The sequence below is a fragment of the Sylvia atricapilla genome, chromosome 2 (assembly GCF_009819655.1).
Source record: "Sylvia atricapilla isolate bSylAtr1 chromosome 2, bSylAtr1.pri, whole genome shotgun sequence".
Taxonomy (NCBI): Eukaryota; Metazoa; Chordata; class Aves; order Passeriformes; family Sylviidae; genus Sylvia; species Sylvia atricapilla.
In genome coordinates this window covers 106,659,634-106,675,277 of record NC_089141.1, presented here as the reverse complement: position 1 = coordinate 106,675,277, position 15,644 = coordinate 106,659,634, and the positions used below count along the sequence as shown (strand labels likewise).

At 36.1% G+C, this 15,644-nt stretch overlaps 1 protein-coding gene across 1 annotated transcript in view; it reads left to right on the top strand.

The window, feature by feature from the left end:
- Window positions 1-15,644, top strand: part of CFAP47 (cilia and flagella associated protein 47) — a 261,413-nt gene that overhangs the window by 87,858 nt on the left and 157,911 nt on the right. The window contains exons 40-44 of the mRNA XM_066314030.1: window positions 187-273; window positions 5,437-5,504; window positions 6,607-6,752; window positions 10,931-11,039; window positions 11,988-12,214. Coding sequence (XP_066170127.1) covers window positions 187-273; window positions 5,437-5,504; window positions 6,607-6,752; window positions 10,931-11,039; window positions 11,988-12,214 — 637 coding nt within the window. The remainder of the gene's footprint in view (window positions 1-186; window positions 274-5,436; window positions 5,505-6,606; window positions 6,753-10,930; window positions 11,040-11,987; window positions 12,215-15,644) is intronic.

The window sequence follows — 15,644 nt, the reverse complement described above, 5'->3', positions numbered from 1 at the left end:
GTTTGATACCAAGGGAGATCTTTTACAGAAAAACAAGGGTTAAACCACAAGTACTTTTAAAGTATCTTTAATTGAAGATAATGAGCTTCTTTACTGAGCCTACATTTAAAAGTTAGAATAAATTGAGTTTCATCTTCATTCTACAAGTTAAAAATGCAGTCATTATGTGTGCTTGTCATACTCCAGGGTAATTTTACTGGAATCCACACACTATTTAATGAACGGAGAGAAAGTGCATCAAGCCAGGCAAGTAAAGCAAGAGCAAAAGTTTAGGTAAGTTGCAGATAACAATTGCTAGCTGTAATATATTGGACCATACATTTCTGTTAATATTACCTTTTGTGCATAGCTATGTGCTACCTTTTGTAAAGAATTACAGTGTGGGACATGGAAATATCACAGGAAATGCCCAACCAGTCCCTGAGTAGTGAGGGCCTCTCTGGCCAGCCCTGCCTGGGTTTAATGCTGAGCCTGATGTTCTGTGATTCCCTTTGGCCACTCCAGTTCAGCCACTCTGGGATTCTTGGGAATCTGCTCCTGGCAGAGCATAGGAAGCTGGAAAGACTTGACTTTGAGTAAGCACTGCTCAGCAGCATCTGAAATAAAAATGTTATCAACATTTTTAAAATAAAGTATTATCAACATTATTCTCATCCTATTCTAAAACAGAGCACTGTGCCAGCTACCAAGAAAAAAGAATTAATTCTACTCAGCTGAAGCCAGGACAATACTGCAAAAAAAATTGCAAACAGATTAAAAAAATATTCTCTAGTTCAACAATTATTTAATAATTTAAAATATTTCCCCCAGTTTTGTGAAATGTAATTTTTAAAGCTCATGTAAATATTCAAAATCTTGAAACACCTTCTGTACTAATTTACTTTATGTTTAGATGTTTCTGTCATCTGTGATACCAGAAGCCACTTAAATGACTTAAATGTCCCTTTTCAGAAGATCTTTTTCTTGAATGGAACAAACTTCTGGAACTTGTGTTTAAAAAGTAGTGTGTGCGTATTTCATAGCTGATCAGTTAGAAGATTTTGCCCTCAATCACTTTTATTCTTTGGTAAATCCGGCAAATGCCGTGTACAAGTTGAGGGCCAGTTTCTCTCAGTGCTCTGTAAGCATTAAACTGCTGTGAAGTGAGTGTTTGCCCTTTGGATAATTGTGTCTGTGAGATCGATGTCAGGACCAAGGTGTGCAAATGGCAACTTAAACATCCCAGCACAACCAACTGCGCTCAGAGCTCCTTCTGCATCCTCATCCTGAGCCTCTAGATATGTCAGATCCACTTGAAACCTCACTGTAAGATGCTTTGCCTGGTAGGTGACCCTTTTACCTCCCAGCTTTCCCCTCTGGCAGTGTCACAGGCACTCAAAATGGTGTCATTCAGGCTGGAGAGGAGAGCAGCCCTTTGATCATTGTGGTGTGGGTTCATCACAGTGTGACTGGAATGATCCTAGTCTGGAGCCAGAGCCTGAGGAACTAAGTCCTTGCTGGGACATAGCACTGTCTAAGCCCAAAACTCTAACAGTAACCCATGTCCTTCAGTGGACGTGGTTGCAGGCAAGACTTTATTTATTCATGTAGAACTGGATGTGTTTGTGAGAAGCACAGTACTTTTTTTTTTTTTTTTTTTAAGCCAGTTGAGATAGTTTTTCTTGTAAGTGTACTGGGAAAAGACTTTTTCAGGTTATCTACTTCTCTGTGCTCTTCCAAGCCCTTGACACTTCAATTATTATCTTTGGTCTACGTCTGTGTGCCAGCATGGTCTGCTCCCAGTGGGAGAAGGAAAACCAGGTGGAGAGAAGCATACCGCATGGCCCAGAAATTCTGTGTAATGTAACACTACACATACCTTTCAAGTGTGTTGGTATTTTTAAATGATGTCCATTAGAAAAAAAAGTATCAAATGACAGTTAAAGTTCAAGGTTAGATTTAATAGCTAACTTTTCCTTCACAGATTTCCTACTGTAAAACTAGAAAGTGGTAAAGATATACCAATGTTTCATTAATAGTCCTATTCTAAGACCATGACTAAGCAGATTATCATATGCAGTACAGTGTCCATAAGGATGGATCATGATTGCACAGATTGATTTGCAAAACAAGCTGTGAATGTTGATAAATATTTTTATATTTAAAAAATGTATTCTTAACTAAAAAAAAGGAAAAATTAATGAATGAATTTCAAATGAAGCTCTGCATTGTGCATAGCTTCTTACTCTTAAATTAATTACCTTTTTTTTTTTTTAACTGGAGATAATGTCAGGAATTCTAAACAATTTTATTCTTACACTTTTCGTTCTAAGCTGCTTCATGTGCCAAGGAAAGAGCTTATGTTATGCAGAATACCTGTATTTACTTACTGAAATAATAAAGAAAAAATCAGGATCACAAAATGGTGTCTCTGTATAATATGAGATATAGCATTATTATCTGTTGTTTCAAAAATACAGCTTACTAATATGTTATCAGGTGTCATTACAATTCTGGGTAATATTTGATACAAAACAAATCCATCTACTCTAAGCCTTAGTACCTATTTTGGACAGCTCCTGTTTTAGTTTCTATCCTACTCTTTGTTCTGAGATCACAAACTGTTCCACAGAGTGTGGAAACTGGTGGGTATCTTAGATAGGAATTTTGTGCTCAAATGTTTCAGTATTTTCAATGCATTTCTAAGCAGTTTGTTGTATCCCTTCTCTCTAATAAGGTGTTTGCTTGCTAAACATCCTGAAGTTCACTGATTAAGATGCCGCTCTGTGAATTTAAGATTTCCTTATGGCATCTGGCATGTTTTTCCCCCCTCAGTAATATATAGAATTTGGAGCTATAAGGGACAGAAAAGATCATCTCGTAAATTCTGTTCCAAATACATATGGGAAAGTAATTTTTTTTTCCTGAGAATTTGTTGAATGGAAAACAGAATTATTGGCTTGTTTTCAGCCTGGAATGAAGAGTAAAGGCACACCATAACATATGGATAACTCATGCCATGATGATGTATGCACACTCTCTGTGTTGGCTACAGAGATGATTTTCCTTTTGATCCAGAGTTTTGGCACACCTGATAACGTGGCAAGCCCAGTGGCTTTGTGGTGTTATGTTGGAATCAGTGTCTGACAACTCAGGCAGCAGATACCAGACTTTTACTGGTGCAAGGGTATGGAAGTGGGTTGAAATTGGATCATCTTTAAGGTCCCTTCCTATCTGGCTGTAATTTTCATTTGAACTATTTAGAATTCACCACAGCAAGAATGAATTGAAAGTATTCACACCTCCGCCAGGCGACTGAAAAGTGCCCTCATTGGCCCATCCTCATCTGTAACGTAATCTTGAACTTCTTGTTTATTTAATGAACAGAAAAATTATCTTGCTTTGTTAGCAAAAAACCCCAAACCAAATGAGGGCCAGTCGGAGAAGTTGCTTGGTCTCTCTCTCTTTCTTACAAGCTGCTCTCCTCTCCCCTCCATCCCCAGCTCCCTCTGCCCTAGCCTTAAATATTGAAAGACCACAGTAAAATCTTCCTGGAGCCTTATCTCCAGAATATCTTTACAGGAGAGGTGCTCCAGCACTCTGACCACATCTGTGGCCCTTCTCTAGCAGCTTCTGTCATTCTTATGCTGGGATCCCAGAGCTGGTGCAGCTCAGCAGGTGGGGTCAGAGCTGGGCAGAGCAGTGCAGGGCAGAGCAGGGGGCAGAGTCCCCTCCTTGCCCTGCTGCCCACGGTGCCTTGGAGGCAGCCCAGGACGCGTTTGGCTCTCTGGGCTGCCAGTGGACATTGCCAGCTCATCTGAAGTCTTTCATTTAATAATGTTCCCAAGTCCTCCTCCACAGGTCTGCTTTTGAGCCATTCATTCCGCATTCTCTGTTGATCCCAGGGATTTGCCTGATCCAGGTGCAGTGAACAGTCTGTGTAAACTTATTTTATGGCAGCTTTAAGCTCTTCTGCCTAATCCTTTTCCTTATTTCTCTGTGTATTCAAAGAGGATGTATTGAACCAGACTTTGAACATAACCAAGCTTCTTATACCTTCTGAACTTTATTCCTTTCAGTTTTATTATTGAACAAGATGATATTTCTTTTTGTTATGGAGAATGAGACACAATGTTCATGTCTTCCACAACACAGATTTGTTTTCTTTTCCCATCACTTACCTGCAAGTGCTTTGTGCACTGAAGTATTTATTGAAGTAAGAGAAAAAATGATATTGAGAGAAGTTCAATGCCGTGTTAAATCAGTCTAATGAGTTTCTCAGTTGTTCAAATCTGAGAAAAGGACTTATTCAATGTATAATTCTCTCCAATGGAAAAATGTAATGTATTGTGTTGTATTATTCTTACTATTTTTTCAAACAGCTCTTGAGCTATTTGTTTCTTTTACACTTAGTCTTCTGCTGAAGTGTCTGTTTTTGCAATCATGACTTGGCATTCTCATTCAAAGATAAAGATTGAGAGAAATGGTGTTTTATATAAAATTTGATTTTTTTTAATGTGAGATACCTATTTGTAAAGTGCAGTATAAATAGTATGCTGTATGCATATACTCAGAGATCATTTTCATTTCTGAAAAATGGTCTTTAAGTATAGGTATTAAAACAAATCTCCAGGGTAACACATTCTAAGAATTTTGCAGGTCCATTTATTTAAGGTTGTGATATTTTCTTAGCCCAGCAAGATTAACTATTTATTTTAAGAAGCCCCAACATGAAACACTGTATGTAGTAATTGTTTGCAGTATGCTGGTTCATCAAATTTTACTGCTGGGGGGAATGACATTTCTGAGTGGATAATTTTAAATCTGAGTCTTGAGCTGAAACTTCCAATATTTTTTCAGATACCTTGCAGTATTTTCACCATCTTTGAGCTCTGTGCTTGTTGTAAATTAAACAAAACTTTCTTTCCATAAATGTAACTGCACAATCTTAACACCTGTCAACAATGGTAGGAATTAATTGTGAGGAAGAATAGAAAATTACATAAGGTCACATTAAGAAAATATGATGGTCAAGGAGCAGTTTGCTCCGGGGGAGGTCAAATGGGATTTTGTTCAATGCTGTTTTTTTCTGAGTATATCTTTTCTTTTCAAATACACTTGAAAAGCAATATTGTAATGAATGGAGTTCAGGTGATTAGGTTAAGATTCATCCCCTTCTCCTTTCTTAGACAAAGCCTTGATTACATTAGATTTCTTTTGAATGTTTAACTGCAATGTTAGTTAATACAGCTCATTCCTGTAGCCACCTGAAGTGGATAAGGTGATTTTTAACATTATTGGTTGGAAAATTGTTCCAAAACATCTATTTAGGTGGGGGTTTTTTGTGTTGAAACATTTCCTTTTCCAGTATTTATTCATAAAAAAGGGAACTAAGCTATCTATTGGTAGTAGAAATGTCTAGCTTTAGAATATTGCTTCGATTTTTTTTCCTTTTAGTTCTGAAAATAACATATTAAATTCAAAAGATGGTGCACAGCCTGAAGATTCAAACAAAGAGACTTCCTGTAAGTACCTATGCAATACCTCATGCCTTACTACAGTAGAAATTAGATTATCTACAGAAGCAGGATTTTGATATCTAAATATGTTCAATAAATATTTATGGATACTTACTAACTGTTTTTTGCAGTTTTCATAAAATGTTTGCCTGAAATTGTGCATCACAGTCAAAAATTCAGCCTGGAGAAGAGTAGATTCCAGAGTGATCTTATTATGGCCTTCCAGTAGCTAGAGGAGTTACAAGAGAGCTAGAGAGGGACTTTTTACAAGGATGTGTAGGGATAGAAGAAGAGCTGATGTCTTTAAACTGAAGGAAAGCAGGTTTAGGTTAGATAACAGGAAAAAGTTCTTTGCTGGGAGGGTGGTGAGGCCCTCAGGTTATTCAGAGAAGTTGTGGGTGTCCCATCCCTGTTTTATCTATTTGGCCAGAGTTTGGCATAGTTTTCTTGTGTGGTCTCACTCATTTCTGGTATTTTCACTTTCACGTATATTCTTAAGCCTGCTGTCCTGCATAGAAAGTCAACCAGCAAAGCTTGAAGGTCTGGTTCTGCAGTGTCAAAATGTGCTTAGCAGATAAAAAACATACAGTGAAAAAGTCAGACTCTGCCAGATTCAATGCTAAGAATATTTCTCAGCATAATGCTTCTGTGAAAGCAGTGCAAGAAAGTCTCTGTTGCCAATACTTTAGGTTTTCCCTATTGTATAGGATTTCAGACATAGTTGCTGCTCTGAGAATGAGATTCTTTGTTTAAATAGCAACAAATTACACTTTTCCTTCTGATGTGAGTAGACCTTTTCTTAGAGGTTGTACCTCCTTAAGGATTTTTAATGGTGAGAACTGTCTATTTTCCCCAGTTTTGTTTCAGTGCACAGTATAAGAACACAGGTAATTAGCAAAATATATTTAAATTTAACAGCTGGCAATATTGCAGCACATCTACACAACTGGAACTGTAAATACTGGTTACTTATGACAGATGTGCCTTAAACACTGATTGCTACAGGAGGCTGTACACAGTATCTTTTTCTATAAACTCATGCAACTACATGTTTATTTTACAACCTGTGCTGTCGTATCTAAACATCCATTTAAATTTATTTGCACAGTTGATCAGTCTGGCCTCCTGAATGAGTTCTTCAGTCCAATGGAAAGCCTGTTCTTGAAAGGGAAAGGTTCTGCAGCCTTAGTTATTCACTTCCTTCCCTTTCTTCAGGAAAAGCGTTACTGCACTGTCATTCTGGGTAATGAAAAGGTAAGAATTAAGTGTATGTTCTGTGTTTATCATGTCAGGTAAGAATCGGGATTTTTTCCGATTATGTATGAATGACAGCAGTGCTGTGAAAAGGGACTTGGGGGTCCTGATCAAGGGCAACTGTTTACTGTCCTTTTACACATAATTATAATTATATGAAATGCTGCAAGCAACTTTTCACTTTAAAATCAATAAATAATAAAAAAGTAATAGTGCAAGGAATGTTATTTTGGTGGCTTTTCTAGGCATCTGAGCTTCAGAAAAGAAAAGCAATTTAAATAATTTGTCCTGACGTGGGCGCAAGAATAATGCATAGGCAGGGAATGGATAAAGACTTTACTGTTCTGTACTTCTCCATGTACTCATCATTGTATTTATGGTATGCTGTCAAAGTAGAATAATAATTTACCTTGCTGTCTCTTTTTAAATTTTTCTCTCAATCAGAGTTCAATTCAGAAAAGACTGTACATGAATACTGGCTCCACAATCTTTCAGTGTCTCTTGACTCATGTAGCCTGGGTTTTGCCATATAAACTTAAATGATATTCAATCAGATTACCAAGATCTGATTTTGATCGAATTTCAGAATGTAAAACCTTGCAATCCAATTTTTTGATGTTGCTGTAATCCTTTATCTCAGTGGTTACAATCTCATTTCTGTGTCTTTAGTCTATCTTTTCACCTCTTTAACCTGTCTGCTGTGTTTTGTCTTTGGCTCTCAATTTTTTCCAAAACCTTGTTGTTTCTATAATCTTCTTTTATGTATGGCTGATCTCAAGGTTTGCATTCTGCTTCTTACCCTTCATGACACTGCCTCTGCGTTTCAGCTTCCCCCCTGTGCAACTACATGCCTCTGCCTTTCTCTCTGCCACGTTTTGACGATTTGTAACAATGAACCTAAAACTAAATTACTTTCTCCTGCACATTCTCAGCTTCCATATTTTTCTCTTTTACAGAACGTGGAACTTCTCCTAATGTCTGCTATTTGTGTGTTTAATGGGATTTTTTATTGCTTAAACATGACTTTGGCTATGCCACCTGGCCAGCTTAATTTTTTTATCTTGTTTATAAGGAAAATAAAACTAATACACTGATGCCCAAATCTGTCTTTCTGACTGTCCAGTATTTGAAAATACTGACTATTAAAAAAAAAATCCATATGACTGGATACCTTAAAGATTGTACAGTTCTCTTAATTTTCTTGAAAATTAGCAGAGATAGAAGGGAGATTTTCTGTTGAATATACATTGAAATAATGACTTCACACCTTGTTGACAGCAGGGAATCACCCACCAAGAGCATGTAATAATGCCCCTTTGTCAGAGGTTACCAGTCTTTGTGGATGGTTCAGTGGAAAATCAATCCAGTGCTCAGGAGAGAAATTATTAGGGAAGAAAGGCACATCAACAGCAGCACATTCATAAAGGAATTTTAGGTCCATTTAGGTTTAATTCAATGAAATATATAGATGCAGTCTTTAGACAAGGAAGAACCTGGCCTACTGCTGTGTGAGAGGAATCTCCTTTTACCTGTTATGACTTTATGCCCTATAAATCTCTGCTATTGACAATTTACCTGTTTGTTTTATCTTTATTAAAAGTAGAAGTACACACCCTGACTGATAAGAGTAGGCTCATGCTACACAAGGAGTAGAGCTTGAAAGCTAATAATATAGTGAATAGAAAGGAAATTTAGACATTTTAAGGAAAGAGTGTTAATCTAAGAAATGTGTTCAGAGCTGTAGGACGTTGATAGTTCAGGTGGAAAGGGAAAAGTACATTTCTGACAGGCCCAGTGTTGCCTCCAGTGGTGATGTAGAAATAAATTTAGACACCTAGCTACTGGTCACTCTTCTTAACAGAGGTTTAGTTGACCTTTTCACAGCAGGAACCATTAATCCCTCAGAAAAGCTGCTGTTCGGTCCTGTATGGTAACTTTTTCTGGAACACCTGGTCCTTCCAGCTTAGCTGAGTAGGTGTGATGCATTTAAAGGCTCCTCAAAATGCAAAACTTTTGATATGCAGAACCTCAGGTAAGAAAAATTAGCTCCATCTACTTAATTGCATAATTTTTGAGGAATTGTATTAAATCTCCCTGGGAAAGATGAAACTGCAAGATAGCTAACATGATTTTAGGTATAGTAATGGCACAGGAGGAATTTGACTTTCTTAAATATTTTGTATATGGCTGCAGTTTTTCAGCCATACCATTATCTAACTGACAAAGATGTGCAGCCACCATGCTGTATAATGCTAAAATGACTTTACACAGTGAGGAATTCAGCATATAGAATCTAATAAATTATTCAATTTAGCATTTCTGTGATTTTTCCTACCTTCCTTTGCTACCCTTTTTGACAAATAGATCAAAACAGTAACCAGAGTAGGTATTCTCCTTCATTACAATCAGTGAAGAAGGTACTGATATTTAAATCACAGGACCTGAATATAAATTGGGAATCCTATCCATCAATGCAGCAGCTGTATATCTGTATATCTCTAATAACAGCAAGAGGATTGCTGATTCAAGGCTTCTGGCCTCAAGAATGTTCCTTATTTTTGAAATGATCTTTATGTTAGCTTTTCTAAAGTTTGAAATGACAGCACAAGCCATTTAGCATATTTCTCAATGATTTGTTTCAGTATTTCATTGTTTTCTTTAAGAAAAATTGAAAATGGACATATTTCAGATTTTTAGCATAGATCCTTTCATAGAAGATATTATATATTATTAAGCATAACTGTGTTGCTTTTTAAAAATATATCTTTGTTTCTGGGAGGTAATTTGAATGTGAACAATGTGGAATTTTTAATGATAATAATGTCTTAAATCATACTTTAAGAGTGTCCAGTCTTTTGGACACTCTTAAAGTCCAGACTTTTACAGCTAAGTGTCTAGTATAAAAGTGAATAGTTTATTAAAAGAACACTTTGCTACCTGTTGCTCTTACTTACTGGTTTGCATGTGCCCTGTGTTCTTTTGGAACATCAGATAGCAATGGGATTGGTTTAATAATTCAACAGCTCTTTTATTAACTATTTTCATTAACAGCAAGCCCTACACAATGTTGATGCTGTCCTCTTGACAGCTGATGAAAAATGGAAATATAAAACATTAAAACCATGGACATACAAGCTAAACTCTCAAAGTTCAGTGAAATGCCCATTCTGTTCCAAAGCATAAGGGAAGAAGCTCAGTGGAAAGAAAACAGGATTTGCATTCTGTGGAGATCAAAACCCTAGAAGTCTTCAAAGCAAAGAGGAAATTGGGGAAGTTTGTTCCTTCCTAAAAGCATTTGATGTCAGCAAGGACTGGAAAAGCTGATGGCAGAATGGCATCCCAGCAACCAGCACCTTCATAAAATTAGTTGTGTGTGCTGTGAGCTTGTTAAGGGCCCTTATGGAGCCAAATCACTGTATCAAACAGGAATAATTCCTGTTTAAATTGGTTCCCTGGAGTGGCTGTTTGTGTGGGAGAATCGAATTTTGCTGGAGGTTTCTTTAATCCTTCTCAAGGAAGATTTGTGTGAGCTCTTGAATCAAGGAAGGGGAGAAAATACCATCAAAATTGAATAGCTTTCCTTCTGCTGGGTCACAAATATAACTGCAGCGTTTCGAGCCTTAACATAAGTATCTGATGAAACTGCAAATGAAGGCAAAGGAAAAACCAGGGTTTTCCTATATTGTTGAGCAGTATTATAAGGAAAACTTGTTGATTGGCAGATGTACTAAATTATACAAATAGATTATTTCCTTCATATCTGGAATGAAGAATAAAAGAATACATGCTTTTAGGGCAGAGTTTTACAGAATATGGGTTATAGAAATGAAGAGAGACTGAATGTGCAGATTATATGGGTTGTTTTGCTGTATTTATGGGTTAGGGTGCCCTTACTTAGTTAAACTATATGAGGAGTTTGAAAGGATCTCACTTTTTGAAATTTCTTGACTTTTCAGATTTAATATTATCAATTAAAGATACTATTTATCACAGCATGGCTTGAAATAATAATTTTCTTATATTTAGGCCTAGTTTAAAGAAACAAGTTCTCCTGAATATGTAAATCATTGCACAGGTCAGATCTTAGATATTACTAGGATATCTTTGCTATTAGTTGTTACACTTTGCCATCTGTTCTGCATGAGTTGATTTCTGAAGCGTGTGTCCTTGTGTTTCAGATTGGAGACTTTGTATACCTGATCGAGGGAACAGGGGAATTGCCTTTGCCTTCAGAATTGCCTGCCTTGGATAGTCCCAATGTTTTGCGTGCTACCAGTACCTCAGAAGGTACAGTGAATAGAAGGGAGAAGAGTAAAACTGAGCAAATTTTTTTTTTTTTGTAAATATTATTTTATTTATATGGATTTTTCTTAAAATTAGTTGTACTCATGTGGTAAAAGAAGTTGTTTATAATGATGTGTAAAAAACCACATTATAATGAATATATGCAATATTTCTTATAAAGTTTTCTGGTCCATTCTCTTCAGATCATCAGCTGGTTGTTTGTGATCTTTGTCTTGTATTGTTTTCAACACAGTCTACATAAATACTTTTTCATAATTTTTCTTATTTTTTTCTTCTGAATATGGCTTGCTGTCCATATGAACCAGGACAAGTCATCTTTATCTAGAATTTTCCTAGCTTTAAAGCACGAGTTTTGTGTGCAGTGATATGATTAGACATATATTCCAATGCTTTTGTCTTCAAACAGCTGTGGATAAGCTCCTGTCATTCCTATTTCAGAAACAGTGGAGCTGCTACTTGAAATAATTTCTGGTGGTTTCTTTTAGAAGGGATGTAACATCATCTAGAGTTGTAAAAGCCTGGCTGTGTTGTGTAGGTAGCAAAAAGGCTTTGGTAAACTTTCAATACTATCATAATAGTAGTAACACTAAAGTCTGTGATTTTTTTATTACCCAATTTATAAGCTATTTCTTAGCCCTACTGGCTAAATTTTGGGTTGCGTTTCAGTCTATTAATTTTTACTTCCCTATTATTTATAATTTATAATTTATAAATTTATTATTCCCTATTATTTATTTGAAAAATAAAGTATTATCGGTAATAAACAGCATGTACTAGATCAATAACATGGAACTAAACATTGAAGGAATTTTGTATTCTTATTTGCTTTGGAGATTAGAAATTTTAAATACTCTCTGCAGTTCCACCAGCTGATAAATGTGATGTGCAGTTTTGTTTCACTCTTTCATTTATTTGGGTTTTTTATAACAGATGCAATCACTGTGCAGCCAGTTTTATATTTGAAATGTAGACTTGGTCAGACTCTGAAGGAAAATCTGAAGATTCCATTGATCAATGAGTCAAGAGAGAAGGCCCTGGCTCTTGCTGCACAGCAGCAGATGTCAGCTTTAGAGTATGAAAGGAGACTGACGACTGGGACTCTGCAGAGCAGCAGCGTTCGAGTGGCAACTGCGTTGTTGGGGCTCTCCAGAGTAGAGGTGAGAAACGCAATGATCTGGTGCTGCAATTAAATTTAATTGGCCTTGATTTGTAGGACTGAATTGTTTTTATGTTTCAGGAAATAGTGTGAGGTTATTTTTTTTTCACACATCTGTAATCTGACAGTTATTAATCCCAATTCCCCCTCAGACACTGCAATATTTTACATGTTCATTCTAAAGTTACTTTGTCACCCCATGCTATTATGATGTCCTTCCTTTAAGAAAACTTGACTGCAGTTAAGAAAAGTAGTAACATTTTACTTTACTTCTGAAAAATGCATGTTTAATAAAAAGGCTTTCAGTGTAATAGGTATCTGTATTAGTAACCTTAATTTTGTATATTTTTGTAAGAAATGGGTTTTTTTCCCCAAACCAATCAACCTTGAGAATAAATGAAGGAGCAGCACAGACTTTTTCTTGTCTTGCAATCAAGGCAAAATAGTTTTGAAAAACCAGAATTTTTTCTAATATGATATAGCTCCCCTCTTATGTATCGTTCCAATGCATACGTATTTTCCCAAGATTTCAACATCTAGAAACAAAAAGTCCTCCCAAGGGTTAAACAATTGTCCCTTAAACAATTAGTTATTACTTGTGAATAAATTTATAATAGTAATATTGCCAAATAAACAAGGCTATTCCTCATGAAGAATTCAAGTATAGCCTTTTGGGGATGATAGCCACACTCTGGGTTTTAATTTCCCTTGTGCCCTGATGGTACCTGGCCCCAGACCAATTGTTGCAATGTTATTCCAGCTTTCCAGTTAGACAGTTCCCCAAGTATGGTTCCCAGAATTTTCCCTCATGATTTGATGCTGCTAAAATGATGCCTTTTGTTTGAAAAGTAATATAAAACAAATAAAATGAGGGAAACTTACATTGTATCTTTAATCTGCTGTGTGTTTGGAGTGGGACAACAATTGTAATTGTGTCATCTAGACTCAAAAAGTCTCCTTTGAGATTATGACTAATCCACTGCTGTGGTAAAGTTTTATTGAGTTTTCATAATTCAACTCCCTTAATATCAGAGTCACTTAGCAAATACTTGATGAAAAGTCCAACTGCTCTGAAGTTGTGGATGGGATCAAGACAGAACATAACAGGAACATTCCTTGCACCACTAGGCATGCTAAGATGCAATGTGAGTTCTAAAACCAAATGTATCATGCAAGAGTGCAGGATAATTAGCTAAATTACCTTATAAAACCCATAATAGTGGATACTAGCACTGATTGAATTATCATGTGAAGAATGAAACTAATGTGCAGAAAGAAGTATTTTGTTCCATGTACACAGAGTCCTATACTTGATTATGAAACATACAGGAGAGAAGTTCTGCTACTGGGATATAAAAAAGTTTACACCTTAAAAATATCTCAGTATCTACTATGCAGACTAAATTATAAAACATATTCCTAAAAACTTTTTGTAATAAATTCTTGCCAACTATCTGTTTAAAGGTGACAAGATAGAAATTCTAGTGGTATTAACTAGAGAAACCTCTTTTGAGGGGGGAGCTGATGTTTTGCAGTGAAAAATGGAGCTGAAGTATGTTTTTAGGTGGTACCAATAATCCCCTTTCCCTACCAAAAAAAAGACAAAAAAGAAAAAAAGTCCCATCTACAGTGCCTATGGTTTAATGAATTATTTAGGCTCATTAAATCCTTTGGGGCGCATATTAGAGGTTAGGTAGGTTAGAGATAAATCCATAATCTTTGGAAATCTGTTGTTCTCTTTCGGATTTCTGTTCCACCTTTCAACTTGCTTCCTGCAGGTAGAATCATGTTAGGCAAGTGATGGACAGAAGGGAAAATACCCTTATATTAGTACTACTTGGTCCATTTTTTGCTTGTCCAATTGAAGAATAAATAACAAAATAATTGCATGATTTCCAGTTTCTCTAAACTGTAAATTTTAGTCATGTTTACTTAAGTCACATAGAAAACAGTAATAAAGGTGGGCTGTGTTTGTGGAGTCAAACTGGATATAAATAATCAGTAAATAGAGGTGTAATTTTTTACTCAACCCCTCTATACACATCTAAAAGTCCTGGGTACTTTTTTACTATGTTTTTGCTGTTTCTTTTTGTTGCTGTAAGGAACAAAGATCTATTTTGATTTTTTAAGTGATTAGAATTAGTAAAAAATAATGATTTTTAAAATATTTTTCCCGTAAAATTGTGTTAATTTCTTACCTCCTGATTGTTTCTTTACTTTCAATTCCTCCTAAAAGTTTTTGGGTAGTAATGAAGATAATATAGGATGGAAATCTCAGACACTGGTAAGGTTGGATCTGACATAGTGAATAATTAACAAAGGATGTTTTGTGAATAAATAGTAATGATGAATAGGAGAAAGCAGAAAGGGAGACATTTAGGTGAACATAGATAACAAGGGCCAGGAAGAGGGTATTGGAAAAAAGATAAGAGACTGTGGAAGAAGAACATGTTTAGACTGAAATTGCTAATTGTAGTAAACAGAGGAAAGTGAAGAAAAAGGAATTAATAAAAAGAGAATTAATTTACTTGGGACTGTGAGGGAAAGGATGCTGCAGTCAGTGAAGTGAGATTCGAAATAACATGCCTAGCTGTAGACCCAGTTGCTAGATATAGGACTTTTTCTTCATAGTCATATAGATGCAATAATTTCCTTGTGTAACTAGTCATTATGATAATGAGAAGTCCTGTTGTGCAAGAATCCCAGAGCTAAAGCTTTACCTTTCCACTGTGTCCAGGTGTGCCCTCACTGTTAAGCTGTAAAAATAATTTACTTGGGCCCTGTTTTGCTTCCTTTTGAACATGTCTCATCTGAGCGTGGGCACCACATTTGCCATATTCCAGATTTTAGGGCATGGTCCATTTCCTTTCCATGCTGCTGTCCGTGCCACTGAACACCATGGAGTGTTTTTATCTTAGTTCACCAAGGTGGTGTTGATGAGTTTAAGTTTTGAGCAAGGAAAAATGAATGGAGACCTTGTGCATTCGGGGCTGTGGCTTCTGCTGTTTGCCTGACATGGCAAAGTCTCATCCAGCTTGGATCCTCAGAGTTTGTGCTCTTCATAGACACCCAGGGATCAGAAAGGATTTTTTGTGTTCTTCCGTACAATTATGGAAATTTGTAAGCTCAGTGTAAAGAATTTACTTTTCTAAAAAAAGCTGGTGTGGTTCTTTTTGAGGAAGAATCATAGTGTTCTTGAGCAGAGAAGGTACGAGAAATAAAAAATTGCATTAGATACGTTTGAGTAGGAATGAACTTTTCAGAAAATAACCTGTGGTCAGATTTCAGTTTGCTGAATTTACAAGTGAAACCAATGTCTTTTATATTACATCACTTAACTTTTGACATGGGATTAAGGGAGATGGTAAACACTCTCAATCACAGGGCTTCTGAGAGACCAAGATAATAAATATTTTATTCATGAGAAACAG